Below are 16,364 nucleotides of genomic sequence, written 5' to 3'. Positions count from 1 at the left end.
CCGGTTGTGCATAATCACGGCCTGGGCCAGCCCTCCTCCTTGTCACAGTGACGATATAAAATTAAGCAATATTGTGAAAATCGCAATGGTTGTAATTAGCTTTTTATTTGGAAATTAAGCAATATTGTCAATATTGCAATGGTATGAATGAGCTTTTTATTTGGATACTAACTTTCATAAAGAGGGTATCAGTAGACTAAAATTATAATACTTCAGGGCTGCACAATTAATCAAAATAACATCCAAACGTCCTCAGGTCTCTCAAGGAAGTTCACCTATAATGTGATATCAAATACTGCAGGTTCAAGCATTCATGAAATTCCAAATGTTAGTAGCCACTACGAGGTATTATACAAAACTACAAATGTTGCGCAATATAACAGAAAATTAGAAGATGACAGCATTTCACCAGATGCTGAATATTGTAAACTGTCAACTTTTAGTGTCAAAATAAAAGCTCCAGGTGAAGTTGAAGCAATTAGGAGAGAAATATATAACTTTTGTATAAAACAAATTTAATCCTCAAAATAATAATGATAATTCAGTATTATATTATGATAATTTACTTGACTGGGTCCCACAGTAATATTTTAGTATTTTGCAGTATTGAACTGGGTTCCAAAAAATAAGTGAGTTTTTGCACATTTTTGTTTTTTTACCAATTTTTTTTTTTGTAAAAATGGTAAATAATAATAAAAAAATAATAAATTGTATAGAATAATAATAATAATAATAATAATAATAATAATGGTAAATAAATAATGATTTAAGCTACATTGTAAATTGAATATAAATATAAAAGTGCATATCAATCTCATCCTGTCTTGTGTTCATTTAGTAATGAAAACGTAATATATATATTTTTTTATATTTTTATTTTATGCCTTTAAAAATATTGAATCTACTTGGTTACAATAGCTGTCTGGATGAAGTGATGGTTCATCTCATTAAAAAACAAACAAAAAAACAACAAATTTTCAGCAATTACAGAGCAAATACATAATTAGCAATCCGACCGAATGAATGCCAATTGAATATCATCAATAGATATAATGTTTCTAGATTTATCGCCCAGCCGTAGTGAGAGTTAGTGAAAAGATATATTTTCATTCATTCAAAAAGTGTGGAACTGGGAACCCCGAGCAATGTGTTTGTGATGTGTGTGTGTGTTTGTATGTATGTCACTGTTTATCAGCATATTTATCATGATTTTGTTTATGTGTTTCTCTCTCAATTCCCCCTTCCCTTTCTCTTTCATTAAATGTTTGTGGTCTATATGTCTGCAGGGTTATGAAGTGCGTAAGATCAGGGCAATCGATCAGGACTTGGGTCGGCCGCGTGGAATCGGATACACTATCATATCAGGTCAGTCACATCTAGCATTGTCACAATTATGAAATAATGTCTGCAAATGAATTATAAAATTATTATTATTATTATTATGAATTATAACTTTATGTCATCTGAAGTGCTCACAGCACTAATACACCAGAAAGAAAGCAAATTTATGACGTTTATTTTTGATTTACTTATTCAAGAAATATTCTCTTATTTGGATGGCAATATAAGATTGTAATCAATGAACGTGTTGTTTCAAATAATCACGATCAGGCGATTATGTAATAATTGCAACAGGCCTAGCCACATCTGTGCATTTATACCATACACATCTGGACACAAATACCACACAAAACCCTGACTGTACCACATAACCATAGTCACAGCAGCTCTACAGGGCTACATGAGATCAAACCTGTGAGCTTTATGTTACCAAACCGGGGCCACATGCACAAAACTTTACATATTTTCCATGCTAATTTTTTATTTTATGTACAATTTAAGTGTTTTCTGGAGTACCAGTGGACAAGTAAAAATAATTTACTTATCCTCATGTCTCAACCCATATGACTTACTTTCCTATGCGGAACAAAATAGGAGATGTTTCAAAGAAATATTCTGGTCCATCTTTTTATTACAATGGCAGTGAATTATGCCTTACTTCAAAGCAAAAAGAACCCAAAAGGACCATATTAGTAGTCTATGCCAGGGGTTTTCAAAGTCACAGACAGTGGGCTTCCCTTGTGACACAACGCACACAATACTTCCAGCGCCGCTTGCTGGCAGGTCTTTCCCGCATTCTCAGACCTGGGAGGGAGACAAGGGGAGGGGAAAAACAAAAAAAAAAAAGAGGGAAAGACCAACACGGAGCAACAGCGGTTCTCTGATATGCCGTAGCTGGTCCTCGGTCTCTCATCCACCATCTAGTGGATGACAGCCACTCCTTCCCAGGTGGATCGGAAGCAGTCCTCCGGCCCCTGGCGGATGGAATGCCCCACCGCGTTTTGGTGGATAATAGGGGTCTCCTCCGCCCCTGGCAGCGGTTCTCCCACTCCAGGTGGTCGGCAGTGAGCCCTCCCTGCTCGCGGATGGCGGTCTTCTCTTTGACCCTGCAGCATTTTAGTGGCCAGTAGGGGTCTCCTCCGCCCCTGGCAGTGGCCTGACTGCTACAGGTGATCGGTAGGGAGCCCCTCCTCCCCTCGCGGTCGGTGGTCGTTCCTCTGGTTTCAGGCGGCCGGGCTCCTCAGTCCCCTGGCGAATGGCCTCAGCTGCTCCTTTGGGGTGGATGGTAGTGGCGATGACTCTACAATGGCGTATCACTCCTTCTTCTCAGGTTTCAGCACCAATGGAAAAGGGAAAGGAGGCGGCGAGAACCAGACGAAGCATCAAAGTAATATTTAATTAAACAAAAAGACACAAACATAAACACAAACGCATACAGGGCAGCTGCTTGTTGCTCTCTCTCTCCCAAACTGCCACCTCCGACCTTTATCCCTCTTGTGGGCTTGATTAGCTTGATTAGGGTTCGGGTGTGTGTCATCACGGCACGGGCCCGCCCTCCTCCTTGCAACACAAGGGTATTATGCTGTAGATGTGGTTTATGAAGACATTTCTATTTGTGCTTCTTTTATAATTGTAATGTTTATTGTACGTAGTCCAAGTCTAAGTGTTCCAAAATACACATACACCAACACTATGCCATAAGTCTCAAAGGCTGTGGGATAAAGTGTGTATGTGTGTCTGAAATGCTTTGTCGTTTGTGTCTTAACAGCAGGACAAACCTTCACACATAGTGCACACACACACACACACACACACACACACACACTGTGGCTCTTGTGTGCACTTGTGTGTCTGGCTTCCCCTGTACATCACTTTCATTGCTATCAGCATGAGGCAGACATACTGTAAGAAAGAGAGGAGCAGAATGGAGCGAATGGAGAGAGAGACCTAGAGAGCACGTGTGAGAGACAGAGAGAAAGTGTTTTTTTCTGTGATATGTTTTAAAAACAGCATAAGATTTACTACTGAGAAACCTCAGTGATTTTTTCATCACAGTGATTCACAAATGATTTTTTGGACAAAGGATTATACTGTATATACAGTACATATGTGCATTGTGTGAGCTTCTCTCTATCTCATGCTTTGGACAGGGCTGAGAAGTTTATCCAGTATTAAAATTGATTCTCACAAATGAAAAGAAAAGGAAAGACATTTTCAAAAATGTGGCACTCACAGGGGGCCTGGTTAGCTCAACAAGTAAAGACGCTGACTACCACACCTTGAGTCGCAAGTTCGAATCCAGGGCAGGCTGAGTGACTCCAGTCAGGCTTCCTAAGCAACCAATTGGTCCGGTTGCTAGGGTGGGTAGGGTCATGTTGGGTTAACCTCCTCATGGACGCTATAATGTGGTTCTCACTCTCAGTAGGGCGCATGGTGAGTCGTGCGTGAATAGCGTGAAGCCTCCACATGCGCTAGGTCTCCACGGTAATGCGCTCAACAAGCCACGTGATAAGATGCACGGATTGGCATCGTCCTCCGCCACCCGGAATGAGGCAAGTCACTACGCCACCATGAGGACCTAGAGCGCATTGGGAATTGGGCATTCCAAATTAGGGAGAAGAGGGGAGAAAATGCACAAAAATAAAACTCACAAATATAGTGAAACCTGTACACACATACACACAACATTTTTGACATCATATTTATTGATGGAATACATTACATTTTTATATTTTTAAAAGCTAAAATGTGACCAAAATGATGAAAACCTACTGATAAAAAATGCATTGGTAAGCAAAATGGACATAACTTAAATATACCAATATTTAATGGAATACAAATGAAAGCATGATAAGGAAATCAAACCATGATATTGTGATGTAACATCATTTTGTATGGTGTCATATGCACTGGTTTACTCATTCATTCTGTCGTCTGCAAATATGTGTATCAAGAGAGTGTTTCAGCATGTCACAGAAGTTTACACAGGAGTATCTGCACTCTAGCTTTGTGTAATTGTTCCAGAGGCTTCTTAAATTTCAGAGAGATATTATGTTTGAGAAACCCTCTGAATAACACCCGAAATGTACATATTATTTTTTTTTGGAGGAGATCTATAAATTGGACTGATGCAAATTCTGGAGAAATCTGATTGCTTTGGTGTTAAATTGCGGAACATTAATGCAATGGTTTTGTATGAAAAGAGAATTGTCTCAATTTCCTCAAAGCATTTTTAGTCTAATGGTCTAATCAATAGGACAGCAATCCCTACTGTAGGTTAAACATTCCCGCAGGCTGGTGGAGCACTGCTATTACCCGCACCTGATTCCAAACTCAGTAATCATAAGAGCTATTGCACTGGCCCTGACCCTAGCTCAGCCGAATATCCCCAGTTATCATTCATGATGGTAATTGCTCTATTAGGATTCATATCACTTACAGTCGTTGTGTGTAAATCTAAAGGGGGCAATCAAAGAAGGAAGGGAAAATGGGAAGGAGAGAGGGAGAGGAAAAAGATGTTGCTCCCTCCAGGATTCTCTGGTTGGGTTAAAGACTTCATGGAATGACTTGACGAGCAGTTTTCTTTCCTACATTGACATATATTTCCTATTGGCCTGGACATGTTGAAGTGCTTGTCCCTTTTTAATTAATAGCCAATAGGCTAGATCACAGCTATTAAGCATGATTTGGTTCTTCATTCTCATTCTAGAGAGCATTTTTATTAGATCAATAATTTTTATACAGAAGTGCAGGATGAGTCATCAATATTTTTCGTCAGTTTTCCCAAAAGATAATTTATTGTAAGTGTTGATTTTGTCAACTTTTAGGAGTATACTAGAAAGAAGATGACCTCAAAGATAAAAGATGGACCTAAAAGCCACAAAAGACAAAATCTGATTTCATGAAGTCAGCATTGGCATTAATGGCACATATATTGAAGGTTGAAGTTTTCGGAAGTTTAAAACTTTCTGAAAACCCCCCAAAAATGTAATATAGGTAATCCTTCAAAATAAACATTTTAAACCTCCTCTGATTTATAAAGTGAAATATTTTATTGAGCAATACAGAAGCACACTTTTAAAACTGCTTTTAAACACACACACACACACACACACACACACACACACACACACACACACACACACACACACACACACACACACACACTGACCCAAAATGTAATTAGCTATCTCAGAGATTTAGTGGTAAATTCTTTGGCGAATACGTAATGACATATCTCATAGAGTGATAACAGCATGTCGCATCAGAACAGAAGTGTGTGTAGTGCAGAGAGACAGGCTGTGTGTGTTCAGGCTTATCTATGAGTGGGGTTGTGTTTTCACACATACAGTATTTTCGTGTGTGTGTGTGTGTGTGTGTATGTCATTGTGTGTGTCCTTTGGGGGAGTATGTGTGTGTGTGTGTCTGCAGGGACTCGTCCCATTAGTTGAGTAATTAAGATAAATGAGTTTTTAATTGCAGGGTGATGTGTGTTAATGATCTAGAGAGTACAGATCACTGTAGTCTCCTGCAGTCTCTCATTCTTTCCCTCAGAGGTGTGATGACAGAGCTGATGATAATATTATTTACTGCCAAATTACTCCTCTATTCCTTAGGTCTATAGCTTCTTCTTGAATCCTGCGACTTGACCTAGAATGTCATTATCGCATTGTTATCATACAAAAATCATCTTCTGCTTTCATTTGGCGTGAAAAAATTTTATAAAATATGTCAAATACGAAATAATCATTTATTAATTTCATCTTGGAAAAATACAAAAGGGTATACTGCCCGTAAATGTTCTCTCTCTGTCGCACCACCATCCTCAGTCAGCCTTTATCCCTCTCGGAGGCTTGATTAGCCTGATAAGGGACCTGGTGTGAAAAATCAGGACCCGGCCCCACCCTCCGCCCTGTCACAATTATATTACATTATATTTTATTTAGGGCTGTCGATTTAACAAGTTCATTTAGTACGATTAATTCTACAAAAAAATAAAAGTGTTTAGAAAAATTAGCGCTTAATCGTGCCTCCAACCCAGTATGTAAATTCAATTACACATTCTTTTGTGTATAAATAATTGCACTAAATTAACATGTTAAATCACTTTCTATTTACATTTGCTTACTATTTAATAATAAAAACTAAATAAAACTTGTGTGGCACTTTCTTCTACGCTAGCTTCTATACTACTCCAGCCACTTGAACTTTGCAGTGTGATACTCCAGTATTATATTTACATTTATGCATTTGGCAGACGCTTTTATCTAAAGCGACTTACAGTGCACTTATTACAGGGACAATCCCCCAGAGCAACCTGGAGTTAAGTCCCTTGCTCAAGGACACAATGGTGGTGGCTGTGGGGATCGAACCAGCAAACTTCTGATTACCAGTTTACCAGTTATGTGCATTAGACCACTACACACACCATAAAAGAATCTGCTAAATGACTCTATCTTAATGTAAATGTAAAATATTGTTATGTGATTAATTTGATTATTTAATCACCATATCACGTAATTAATTTGATAAAAAATGTTAATCGATTGACAGCCCCATTATATGATATGATATTATATGATATTATATTATATTATATTATACAGTATATGGGCTGTGCGCCCACTGTTTTTCATGGACATATTCATGTAGAGAAAGCGCATTGGGTTACTTGAACAAAAACATTTCATAAATTGTACAACATATGAAACATTAGGGGAAGCTGTGCTTCTCATTTAGTCTTGAAGTAATCACCACTGTTGATGGCTTGTTATAGCAACTGTAACCCTCATCTGTGCCACAAGCACTGGACAGTTTGTTACAATTGTGTCTACTGACGTGAAAGTGGATGTGTGTGAGTTTGTTTGAGACAGAAAGACTTTGAAGGTCTTCAACTTACTCTCAGGCCTGTTGAATTTTTTTATAAAGTGCTGAGGGAGAATAGTGTCCTGAGTTTTAGCACTTTATAGTTCATGAACCCCAGCCCTCGCATATACCCGACAGCCCCTCCGGCTATAGCAGCTTTAAAGGGACAAAGTTAAAGCCTCCTTAAATCATCCTGGTCTTTCAGACCTTATTTAGATTTGGAGTTCCCAAAAGAAAAAGATCTATTTAACCTAGCCTTCCTGTGACACTGAAGTCAAATGTTACCATGGAAAGAATGTCCTGAAGCGTTTTATGGAGACCACTTCCAATCGATTTACACCATCGAGTCTTTCCTAATGCAGAGAACTGGACAGTCACCAATGGTGGGAATCCACAAGGAGAGATTCTATTGATGTGTGCAGATGCCAGTTTAGGAGCCTCTCATAAACTTTTAGAAATATGGCCACACATATTGGAGTGTGATAGGAAGTCGACAGCTTGCAGGTCAATCTTGCCATTTTCCACATGGTTGGTTAGAGAAGCGAGAAATGTGATGTCTTCACACATACAAATTTGCAGGAATGTAGTGGTAATCGTGGTTGAGCTAATCAACTTGCCCATGTTACTTAAATGAATATTGCAGGTTCAATAAGAGTTAAGCTCAATCGACAGCATTTAAGTTTTAACAGAAGGGTTAATCTGAGTGATTTTATACAATATAAGCTTCACATGTCTGCCCTTAAACCCTCCAAAAATTAACCCCATTCAGTTTCATTGTACATTCCTCACTGTAACCTCGATTTTTTATTTATTTAAAGAAAATGAGGGACAAGTCGAAATTATATTTTGTGGTAATCAACATTATGCCATCAACACATAAACAGGTCAATAAACACACATGGTCCCACATAACTGTCTGCCAAGTTCACCTCTACAATCTCCTTTAGTCATACAAGAAAACTTCTGTTCAATTAGCCTCAGCAGATACACTTGTTCCTGTGTTAACCGTGCTTTCACACACACACATACACACACACACACACACACACACACACACACACACACACACACACACACACACACATTGAAAGCTTCCTGCAGTACACTCACTCAATGTCTGTGTGAAGTACTTAAAAAGCCATTATCTGTTCACGCACATGTCTGCTCACAATAGTGTGACCTGTGAAATCCACCTGCAAATACATGATGTGTGATGAAGTAATAAAGAGCAGCTTACTTTCCTTTATTTTGCCATCTAAGTCCCATCTTTAATCAGATCTTATCATGTCATCACGTCTTATTCTCACCAAAGCTTAATGTCATCTACTGAAGTGGAGAGAATTCATACTATCACGATGCAGGATGATTTTCACAGATCCAAAAACATAATTTCAGTGCATGCAAGTGCTTGCTATCTATTGTTTAGCATGGATATTTTATTCAGGAAATGCAAATCTAGTTCAGTATATTTTAATATTTGTGAGCCACATATTTACAGCCATTTATACCCCAAACTTCACATAGTTCTTACATCCTCACATTCCAACTCATAGACACATATAGGTCTGCAATGAAAAGTTCAATAAGCCCAATCATCTGTGGATCTTGTTAAAAGAATGCACTTGACACTTTGAGCAGGGAGATCAAAGTTTCCAATCTATCTCTTTGGGTTTGATTATTCCCCTTGAGACCTGAGCTCTCAGATCGATAGTCAACCCTGTGACCTGGGTAACAATAAGCTCCAGTTGATAATGACATATATGTGTGTGTGTGTGTGTGTGTGTGTGTGTGTGTGTGTGTGTGTGAGGGGTCTTTTCTTTGAGATGAGGTTGGTTGTGTGTATGTTGAATGAGTGTTTTTGTCTGTGTGTGTGTGTGTGTGTGTGTGTGTGTGTGTGGGGGTTTAGGTGGTTTTACGAGGACAATTGTTTAGGTTATAAACTGGTAATTACAAGTGTATTATGCTATAAATGTGGTTTATGAGGACATTTCTAGTATCCCCAAATTAAAATAGCGTAAAAAAAAACATTAAACAATGTTTTATTGAAAATGTACAATTTTGAAAGTTTTCTGTGAGGGTTAGGTTTAGGGGATATAATCTATAGTTTGTACAGTATAAAAATCATTATGTCTATGGAAAGTTCTCATAATGCTAGATAGACCAATCTATCAATCTGTGTGTGTGTGTGTGTGTGTGTGTGTGTGTGTGTGTGTGGGCGGGTTTGGGTGGTTTACAAGGACAATTGTTTAGGTTATAAACTGGTAATTACAAGGGTATTATGCTATAAATGTGGTTTATGAGGACATTTCTAGTGTCCACATAATTGTACTTGCTTGTTTTGATTATTGGGGGGGGGGGTTATCTAATCCCCACTGGAATTTAAGCCTCTGTTTTAGATCCACCTAACTCGACTCCATTCCTATACCTATCCATGTATATACAATGTAAAACATGTAAAGGACAGGGAAATTTAGTCACAATACTGTTATATAGATCGTTTTTAGCACTTAAGTTAACCCCAACCCTAAAACTAACCAGTTGTCAACAATATAACAGACGTAAGAAGCAGATAAAATATAGTCACTATAATTTTTACCAAACAATGATAAAAACAAACTAATTATTCCAAATGACTCATGCTGCTTTTACAGGCTTCTAAAACCATATGATATCTATGTGTGTGGAACAGAGTGACAGTGTTTTCACTCCCATTGGTTTGGTTCATTTAGGTATATAATGAACACGGCAATTGTACTCGGATCCGCACCAAAGCAATCGTCCGAGACCACCTGGACGAGGTGGTCTTGGTATGATTGCAAACAAACTCTTGAGTGGTTTGCTTGTGGTGAGAATGTAATTCAAACATAATTTGTTAATACATTGATTGATTGGAATCTTCAGACTTAATTAGTGTGATTGGTAAACTGGCTGTTAGATGCATAAAATAAATGTTTATCAGTCATCTGATATCTGAAGTGTTTACTTTTTATTATCAGATCAACGTTTACCACCAGTGTTGTAACTACAAGGCAGTTAGCTTATCTTTGCTGTAGGTTTTTTTTACAGTTATTTTTTTATTTTTTATTAATGCTCTGCATAACACCCAGGGAATACATTATTCTTTGCTGGCTGACCTTCCAATCCAGACCTGACTTATAGTTTACGTTAGATTTGCAGTTGCTGTGATTTGGACACCTGCACTCGAGGCATGTCCAACTTATCATCTAAACTCAAAAAAGTAATAAATGTAGAGTAGACTATCTAGCAAACATGACATTACACAGAATGTGATTGGCTTGTGAAACACAGCAAACATTAGCTAACTAGCCTTTTGGAACATGTGGCAAACATTGATCTGATAAACACTTATTTCATACATCAGTCACACTAATTATGTCTTGACTTTCCATCAGGGCAAATAAAGTAACTTACGCTAGAGAGAGGTGGTGGCTCTCGTTCAGCCATGATCCCACGTTGGCACTATTTCACAGCGGACCCTTCCTCTTCCCAATGTGAACTGTGAGCTACATTGTGATTGGTCAAGAAGGAGTTTGATTGCATACAGGCTTGATTGCTCTGTGTTCCCGGATGAGTTTGTACATCCAAACATTAGAATGTTGCAATCGTTCACAAGACATGCAAGAGCCAATGGCATTTATCGTCAATGACGTTAGAGCTGTCGTATCATTTCTTGAGGTGGCATTTTTAAGTGTTTAAACGAGTGTGGGTCAGGAGCTGACTGTTACGGCAGATGAGAACTCTGATCATTAAATAAAACTTTTCATTTAGATCTGTTCCTCACACTGTTCCTCACACTGTTCATCACATGGCCTTGGAAGATCCGGAATACAGTGCACGAGCTGACTATATTTGTGATTGCTTTACGGTGCTTTTCTCTTTATTTTCTCATTGTTTCTTGCAATTAAAAGTCTGTGTAAACACATTTGTAATTGCTTGGCATATGCTTGGTAAATCTGACTGTAATATTTGTTTGTTAGTGATTTAACGTCATGATAGTTTCCATGGTTATTTTCATGGCTATTATATTTAATAGTTATATTCTCCCTTTAGCATAGTTAATATCAGTGGGTATCTGCATTATAATGCACAGATACTGTATTTAGCATGTCTCTACACAGTAATGCCTGGACAGATTAGCTTTAGTACGGGTTCCAGTTTTTTGGATTTTTTGGTTAAGTAGCCTTTAATTTTCACGTCTGTGTGCAGCTTTAAGTCGGGGTAAGTGTTTGATTTCACTGTTAGACTCTATTCTGACTGATGATCTTCAAGTGTGTGCTTGTCACTAATCTGGATTTTGCATTAGTTATCTGAGTGCTTTGATTGGATTATGTCATATAATCCATGAACTGCCTTTCGAGCCAAATTGAATCAAATCTTTATTTTTGATGTCTTTGAAGCAGGGAAGATTTATGTTTTGGTGTGCTGTTAATGTTTGTTGATTCAGGTGTGTAGAGTGCATGAATGGTTGATGGTGCGTTGATACTGAAAGCCAATTTGATCTTTGCTCAGCACTGTTTGTTCATCATGAAAGGTCCTGATTTGGTTATTTAGGATGCTTTTATACATATTACCCAGACTACTGCTCACACATATGCCTTTTATAGTTGATGGAATTCATTTATCTGCTGTTTTTATTCATATATTTAATAAGTTCTTGACTTCATTGGCTAGATGCATTAGTTTAAAACCAAGTCTAATGGTTATAACAGGTTATAAATGAATCAATAAGGGAAATCATAACAGATTTTCAATAATAAATAAAATAAAAAACGAAATATGATACGTTTTTGTAATTAAAAAAATACAATAGTTAAACAGTACACATGTACATATGAAATTGAAATGCTTACATTTTTAAAAATAGTCAAAAAAAATTTGAGTTTACCTTTGTGCCTTCTTAGTTCATTCTAAATTGTTCTAATATATGACAAATATATAAGTACACATATTTCATGTTTTCTCTCAACATGAGCTTATAAAAGCTGCATGCATAATAATTATAAAAGCATTGGCAAAATGCATCTTCCAAAACTTTTTCAAAGTATTTCATGTAAACTACCCAAGCTTGTCATTTCTGATGTTGCATGGCTCTTTTAGTTTTTGTGACTGTTCTCAGTTACTGTTAGTTATGGTTGTCCTTAAAAATTATATGTCCTCATTATTAGAATATTAAACATTTAAAATTCTATATTCAGCTTTCAAAGTAATAGACTGCCTTCACATGATCATAGTATTTGCATACTGAATTGCCAATGCAATTGGCAATGCTATTTCCTTCAGTCAAATCTAATGTCTGTGAATGCATTGCTTTGATTGATTTACAGTTTCACAATATGATTAAGTTTAAGTGGTCTGGTTGCTGTGTCAGATTTGATCATTACTAGTTCTTAGTTTCTTGCTTTTTGGAAGATGCTATTAAGTTTCCTCAAAGCCTGATGCTTTGAAGCAGTTGCTATTCTTTTCAAAGGGTTTGATTAAACTGCTAAAAGAATATGTCATAGAAATAGTTAAAGTCTTGTTTAGGCTTAACTAAATTCCTCTGCACTCTCAGATGCCCATTTGTCTCTATAGAGTCATCTGTTGTTTAGATTGTTAGTTCTTTTGAAGCAAATGTTTGATATGTGAAAGTGAACTTATGAACTAATACTATATTTGAATGCAGGCTATTATTAACATTTATTTGTGAGTTTGGAAGATTAAGCGGTGTTTGAGATGTATGATTGTTGAAATGACAGTGCCTCTGTCTGCTTTTACTCTTCAACAAAAGAAAGTATTTGAACGACTGTCAAATGCCGAGCACGTGCGTTTACTTGTATGAAAGCATACTATTATCAGGACATAAATATCAGCACTTATTCTTTCACATTTGTCCATGCATGTGCCTCCCTGTGAGTGTATTTGTGATTTTATGTGTGGGTTGAATTTATGTGACTGTCACTTGAGACTCTATGATGTCTTTCCTAATGCTCTGGAATTATTCTCATGACAGTTCTTTATTACACAACCGCTGGGACCCATTTCTCAATACTTGGGTCACTTTTTCAAAACTCCTCACACAGTTCTCCTAACCAAATTTCAGCTTGACACAGCAGTTAAATTCACATCCAAAATGCACGAAAACTACCAAAACACTTCATACATGTCTCAAATAAATGAATTCTTCCAAAACACTACATGCACACTTTGTCACTCATAAAACAATGACCTAAAAACACTAACAAAAGTTATTACATATAGGAGTACCTCTATACTGCAGTATATGTTACAGGAATGAATCAGACATGATGCAATATGTTTGTAATTTATTGGCATTGATTGATTCCAAAATACAAGAATTTATATATACACCATCTACCGATACAGACACAGTAGCAATGCTAGTCAACCCTGTCTTCTGCATTTGGCCACAGGTTCTCATCCACATCACATCTTATGTCATCTTGGGTAATACACATAGGAAATAATCTGTTGGCATGCCGGATCCATCCCTGGCAATCTTCTGCAGATATGTCCAGGCATCTAGCGTTCATTGAGTCCAGGAGGGACATTTGATCATGTGGATGGTGGTCATAAACCTTCCACCTCCATGAGGAAAATAATTCCTCTATGGGGTTGAGGTATGTAGTGTAAGGTGGGAGGAAAAGAGACACCATCCTGGGATGAGCTGCAATCCACTCTGTTACTGCACGGGAGTGGTGAAATGCCACATTGTCCCATACAATTACAATGTTGGCTGATTTCACCTCACTGCAACCCTTTCCTTACCTGGCACAACCCTTCCATAGAGGTCATCCAATTAGCAGTTTGTGTAACGGCAATCCATCAGAGGATATTGCTGCACACATTGTGGTGTTGGCACCCCTCTGTCCCAGGACATCCACTGTGGCTCTTTGCTCAATCACATTCCTCGCTGCCATGTTTCGGCCAAGTTGAAACCAGCCTCATTCACAAACATGAATATATGGGGTGTTTGCCTGGCTTCAATCTCCATGACTCTCTAAAATAAATCCACAAGGCAACTTAAGAGTTAGGCCATTATGGTAGTTTACATTATACCTAAAAACATGTCTTTGTGTGATTCTGTCCTGTTTGGTTTTGTTCAAAACCAGTTCTGTATTTTATAGTCATCTTACCTGGACATATTGGTTCCTGGGTTGCTTGACTCGTTCAGAGTTCCTCTCAAAGGGGACAGTGTACAATTGCTTCATCCTGACTTGATGTTTCAGGACTCTAGAAATATTTATGCTTACATTGTGAATATTTCCAAATTTACTGTAATGTTGTCTGCCAACACTGTCCCAAATCTCTGTGAGTTTTATGCTATTGTTTCTGATGAGCCAGATCAACGATTGCAGTTTTCTGCATGGCAGTGAAAATCCTACCTTTCCCACCTGTGGGAGGCAACTGTTGGGTCCGAAGCAGAAATAAAAAAAAGAATAAAAAAGAAAAAAAAAACCACACACACACAAGTGGATTTGGAGGCTTTGCTCAATTTAATTCTGAAATGTGCAGTTCAGTCAGATGCCCTGGCAGAATGCACATCTTGCCTGTTGTTTTGCTGGACATTTCTCACAATAGATGCCACTGTTGGCAATGCATTGCAGATTTGGCTACACACTCAAACCAGTCTCTCTCATTTATAGTAGTACTAATCTCATCTGAGACTACAGCTCTTGATCTTCCTCTCAGTCTTCTTCCACCACACATATGTACTCCTGTCAGTCACATCACTATCTCTAGCTGGGTCCATGTTTACATTACATTACAAAAGTATTCCCAAAATGTCCCCTTTAGTATACATGGTAATGAAATTGAAAGACTAACACCTGGGTAGGTGTTCAGCTACAATTGGAATCAGCTGCTGTTGGTCTAATTGTTTTGATGGTATTTCATTTTTTTAGATCTGAAAAATATTTCAATATGGTATTACTTTAGAAAAGTTGAATTCAATTTTTGTTATGTTAGTTTTTGAGCTTAAGTTTAACAGTTTTGAAAAGAGTATGTAAACGTGCAAATTGGCCTGTAGTTACATTATATTTTAGTGGTTGTGTCTTAATGAAAAAAAGAATTAATGTAATTTGAAAGACGTAGTCATTGAATGCATTTTGTGCCAAAGCGATGAAAAATGATCCACAGTTTAGTCTACATAGTCTGCTGTGGTGCTCACTGTGTGAAAAGTTTTGAAAAAGTGCCCAAAGTATTGAGAAATGGGTCCTAGAAGTTGCAAATGTTTTTTTTTAAATTGATGCTCTGTTAACACAGTATATTAGCCTGGAGGAATCACAATCTTTTAATCATCTAAAATGTGAACATATTCCAAATCCTCAAAATCATAGACATTTTAATGGAAAAAACTGAATTCAGGATTTTTTTTTACAGAATTTCAGAAAAAAATTAAATTATTTTAATCTGCTGCATTTGTATCATCATGTGAGTGTTTATTAAAGCTGTACACATATGTTCACAGTGATTAAACTTTGACAAAGTGTGTATGATTGTTTGTGTGTGTGTGTGTGTGTGTGTGCGTGCGTGCGTGTGTGTGTGTGTGTGCGTGTGTGTTGAGTGCTAAAATCGTTTGGCTCATCACACACCCGATCACACATACAGTATCGGATTATGTGCTCGTCTTTTTCTCTTATAATAGCTTCACATGTTTGATTCCATCTCTCTATTCATCTGTGTGTGTTTTCTCAGAGAGAGATGGGCAGAATTACAATTAGTGTTTACTGTTGATCCAGGGAGAATGCTGCCTAACTCAAACATGCACAAACACTGGTCTCAGACACAGAGGCAACTGAGATTCATCCTCCGCAACCCAGATTGAGGCGAGTCACTATGCCTCCACGAGGACTTAGAGCGCATTGGGAATTGGGCATTCCAAATTGGGGAGAAAAAGGGAGAAAAAACATGCAAAAACATCACAAACCTTTTATAATGTTTTAATTTCAGTGTTATTTACAGCATGTTGTGGCTTTCCTGTGGAAAGCTTCAAGTAGTCTCACGTAACAAGAGCTACAGTATGTGTGTCTTTTCATTTTTCCCTGTGACATTAAAAATGGCAGGTGGTGACAGGCCATTTTTCCGTTGGACGTGCATTGAGTCAGCGCATGTCAGTCACCATGGGTGGTGCCATGATG

At 37.7% G+C, this 16,364-nt stretch overlaps 1 protein-coding gene across 1 annotated transcript in view; it reads left to right on the top strand.

The window, feature by feature from the left end:
- cdh23 (cadherin-related 23) overlaps positions 1 to 16,364 on the top strand; it is a 326,796-nt gene that overhangs the window by 124,749 nt on the left and 185,683 nt on the right. The window contains 1 exon segment of the mRNA XM_052090034.1: positions 1,287 to 1,365. Coding sequence (XP_051945994.1) covers positions 1,287 to 1,365 — 79 coding nt within the window.

This window comes from Xyrauchen texanus, chromosome 24 (assembly GCF_025860055.1).
Source record: "Xyrauchen texanus isolate HMW12.3.18 chromosome 24, RBS_HiC_50CHRs, whole genome shotgun sequence".
NCBI classification, from domain to species: Eukaryota; Metazoa; Chordata; class Actinopteri; order Cypriniformes; family Catostomidae; genus Xyrauchen; species Xyrauchen texanus.
Note: the sequence above shows the minus strand (reverse complement) of the source record. Positions and strands in the feature narration are given on the sequence as shown.